Consider the following 3,891-nt stretch of genomic DNA (forward strand, 5'->3'; position numbering starts at 1 on the left):
CACTTTTGGGAACACAGTTTACTACCTTCTTGTAGCCTAACTCTAACTGATTCTGCAGACAAAATTGTATGAGGGGGTTGTTTAGTTCAGATTTTTGACTTATAACATTATTGTTTTAAGTATTGAATATTGAGGAAATCAGTTTTGACTGACTGACATATTCAATTCTTTTCTAATCAATTTAGACACGGCTATTTGTGAGTCCCAATGTCAAAGGACTTTGAAATGATATTCCTGAACATATCCCCTTGCGCGTGGTTAGTTTGGGTGAGTCACCGGTTAAGTATGCAAAGTGCCTGCATGTGCTCACCGTACTGCTGCTGCGTCCCCGGTCCTCCTCCGTGCGCCTCAGTCATGCGCTGCAGAGCGTGTTGCATCACCTGGCCACTGGGGCTGGGAGTCTGCGTGGCTTTGTCGGCCGTCAGCGGCCTCGGGGAGAGCGGAGAGCTCGGCAGCGAGTCTCCGTCGTAGGAGAAGTATCCACTCGAGGCGCGGCGAGGAAGGTGAAATATAGATCTCTTCTGGAACACGCCGAGACTGTCCACAGGGGAGACTGGTTTGAATCTGCACCGGGACGGCGAGTCCGGCTCTCCTCCTCCCGTGGAATCGCTGTTGTCTGAACGGGAGGTTTGTGGTGGATCTCCTCTGGTCCCGTGTGATTCCGTTACTGTGGGCGAGCCATCCAACCGGTTCGGTGGTCTGTTGGATGAACAGAGCGGCACCGTCAAGGTGGGCTTTCATCCCTATCTCTCCCCAATACAGCCTACAGCCTCAAGTCTCTGCTGCGCGTGGAGCTGCAGCTGGATGTGCAGACGCGCAATGCACTGCCAGGACTCGTGCGTTCGAATTTTCCACGTAGATCCGCCCGGACCTCAGTGATCGAAGTCATTTTTTGCCAAATAAACGCGGACGTGCCGATGACGAACTGCAGTGCTGTTATCTTTTACAAATAGTTGGTATTTTAATATAATATGGCAGCGAATTCTCTTTGAAGTCATGCAGTGTGTGCTGGGTCAGTTTTATGCGCAGTGAATATGTCGCTGTCCAAGTGGCAGTCCTGGTTTCCTGCCCAAACTGGCCCCGGTGCGTCTCCATTGTTTGTCAGAAGTTGCTGATTGCAGCAGATCTTTGTTTGACTTGTGGAGAGAAAATAATCACGCATGAAGGAAGCGGCTGGACTAACTTCAACTGCGTCACACAAAAAAACAGCCTCAAATGAATGCACAGAACGGACCACAGTCCGCCTGGATGTCTCGTTTTTTATTTTATTTTTATTAAACCACTAAAGCAACATTTCAGTTATTGTGTTACGTGTATGCTCATGACTCTATAACGAACTAGTCTGATCAAAGAAGCCTATTATGATCCTGATCAAAAAGTAATTTAACTTAGACAGAGTTGCACTGACATGAACAACTGCATTCAACTTTGCACATCTTGGCGATTAAAACTAAAAATGGCAGACTAAACGTGACATTCTAAAAATGGACTTAACTATTTAACTGCAGCGCTTCCTGTTTGTCCAGACTAAACTGCAGCTCCCCACGCGCACAGATTCCCAGCTTCAATGACCTACTTCTGTGCCAAAATGGCCTCAAACATTACATTTGTCAGCGCGACGATCACATGCACTGCTAGAGACACTTTTACGCACCTTTGATGTCAACAGTCCTTTTGCCTTTTTACGCACAGAGAAACAGCGCTATAAACCGCACTTAAACTGATGGTGACGTCTGTCCTTCAGCCACATGAAAAAATTAACTTGTCTTTTTGGTTTTACTGCACATCCAAGCGCTGCGATGAGAGATGTAAAGCGTGCAGGCTGCATGTAGAGAGAAATGGCCACAAGACTTAAAGAAAAAAAAAAGGCGCAAGGGAGAGAGGAAAAACCACAACACCAGAATACTAAAGAAGCAATTGATAAGGTCTCACAGTGCTAAATCTTTAACTGTGTGTCTCTTGGAAAAGTCTGACTACTTTTTTTTTTTTTTTTTTTTTCAAACCTCGTGCGCCTCCCACCGGTCTGCGCGCAAACTTACTGAGGCATTCAGCGCTAACGTGAATCTTTACTTGTCCGGTAATTGAATATTATCACAAGTGTTAATCACAGAACAGTTAAACATGAACTGGCTTTAATGGTTCTTAAAACACTCACGTGGACTCATTGCCTGACGTGGTAAAGTAACAGGCGGCTGAACTCAGTGCCCTCGATCATAACAAAGCCCTCTCTAATCTGTCAACACAAATTAGCACACTCAGACTGGAAACAAGAAGTTCGCGTATATATCTTCACATTATCTAAGACACATACGTTTTTTTCTGCATTAAAAAGGTCTACACACTTTACACACACACTCCCAAGTAATGGGTTATTAAAAGGAACTTAAGCCAGCGCACTGCGTTGACAATCGACCGGCACGTCAAATGATCGCTGCAAAACGCACTGGCATATTCCAAAAGCCTTCTTCATATTATGCACGAAACAAACTGTTTGTGTAATACTGCAGCTTAAAACATATATGTACATTAAATAAAGAGCATCGAATGCCGTTCAATTTGGGTTTTTTTTTGTCACTGTTAAGGCATAATAAACATTCGTCACAAAGATTACGTCAACATTTTTCATCAAGAGCATAATATGTTGAAGTCATGTTGTTGTCGTTTTTTTGTATTTAGAAACTCTAAATGAGGTGTAAATACCGCTGACTGCGGCGTGACAACTGACATGCCGGTGGGCACGGAGGGAAAACTGCGTCTTTCTGAAGTCATAGTGTCAAAAAAACAACTCACCTGGACGGACGGTGCATGTCAGTGGTGGGCCATCACTGACGCCTCAGAAAATAAAACGGTGACAAGTTGGTAATAAAAAATGTCTTGATTATAATACCGCAAGTCCAAATAGAATCCAAAGGTCCAAAGTGAGGAAAAAACACACACTTCAGGAAAAACAAAAGTTTCAAATAATGACAATTAAATAATTCCCAGAGTTTGCGCTGAAGTTTCCCCCGCTGAGTGGTTGATTAATCCGCCTCGTTCGAGTGGAAACAGCAGCAGAGGAGGTAAACAAAGTCCAGCGAGAAACCCGCTTTTGTCTGCACTGTGAGGGTTTCCTTCCTCTCTCCGTCTGTCTCTCTCTTAGAATATAGACTGTTCACTCTTTCACTCTGTGTGTGATACGAGTACCGCTCCTCCTCCAAACCGCGGTCCACCTCCTGGGTGGGTGGGGTTTCTGTCCTGGCTCTTTTCTCTTTCCTCTGTCTCCCCCTGCCTCTTACCAGCCATCACTGGCATCAAGTGTCTGATGCCCAAAGAATAAAAGTCACAATAGCAAAATCAAGGACAAAAATCTAAATGAATAATCAACAATAAAAATGTTTTATACTCACTCACTCTGTCTCCCTCTGCCTCTTACCTGCCATTACAAGCATCAAGTGTCTGATGCCCTAAGAATAAACGTCCTTCAGTTAGATTTTCAAGGACAAAAATCGAAATGATTTATCTACAATAAAAATGTTTAATACTCACTTTGACTCCCACTGTGTCTTGTGTTGAATGGAGTTTTACTGTGAGTGTAATGAAGTAATACGAAATCCTTACAAACAGTAAGCTGGATGCTGTAATGATCAGAGGTTTTCTGATGTACCCTGAATTAAGGTGACTAACAGCTGTGACTTTTAGCATTATAATATCCTGCCCATTAAATGTGTATTAGGATTCATTCTGAATAATTAGAGAGTAACATGTTAGCAGACAATTTGTATTTCTTGTTTTGCTGATTTCTTGGTCATCATTGTATTTTGTCTTACATGGGCTTATGTAGTCAATGTATCACTATTAGTTATGAATAATATTTAAAAGAAACATTCAAAGAATGAATTACAAATTGATTGG

At 43.1% G+C, this 3,891-nt stretch overlaps 1 protein-coding gene across 1 annotated transcript in view; it reads right to left on the reverse strand.

The window, feature by feature from the left end:
• Nucleotides 1-3,149, reverse strand: part of LOC132975566 (bcl-2-like protein 11) — a 25,410-nt gene extending 22,261 nt beyond the window's left edge. The window contains exons 1-2 of the mRNA XM_061040200.1: nucleotides 2,791-3,149; nucleotides 311-699 (exon numbers count right to left, since the gene is read on the reverse strand). Of these exons, the coding sequence (XP_060896183.1) occupies nucleotides 311-699; nucleotides 2,791-2,807 (406 nt within the window). The 5' untranslated portion in view covers nucleotides 2,808-3,149. The remainder of the gene's footprint in view (nucleotides 1-310; nucleotides 700-2,790) is intronic.
• Between the last annotated feature and the right edge of the window lie 742 nt (nucleotides 3,150-3,891).

The sequence above is a fragment of the Labrus mixtus genome, chromosome 6, assembly GCF_963584025.1.
Source record: "Labrus mixtus chromosome 6, fLabMix1.1, whole genome shotgun sequence".
Lineage (NCBI taxonomy): Eukaryota > Metazoa > Chordata > Actinopteri > Labriformes > Labridae > Labrus > Labrus mixtus.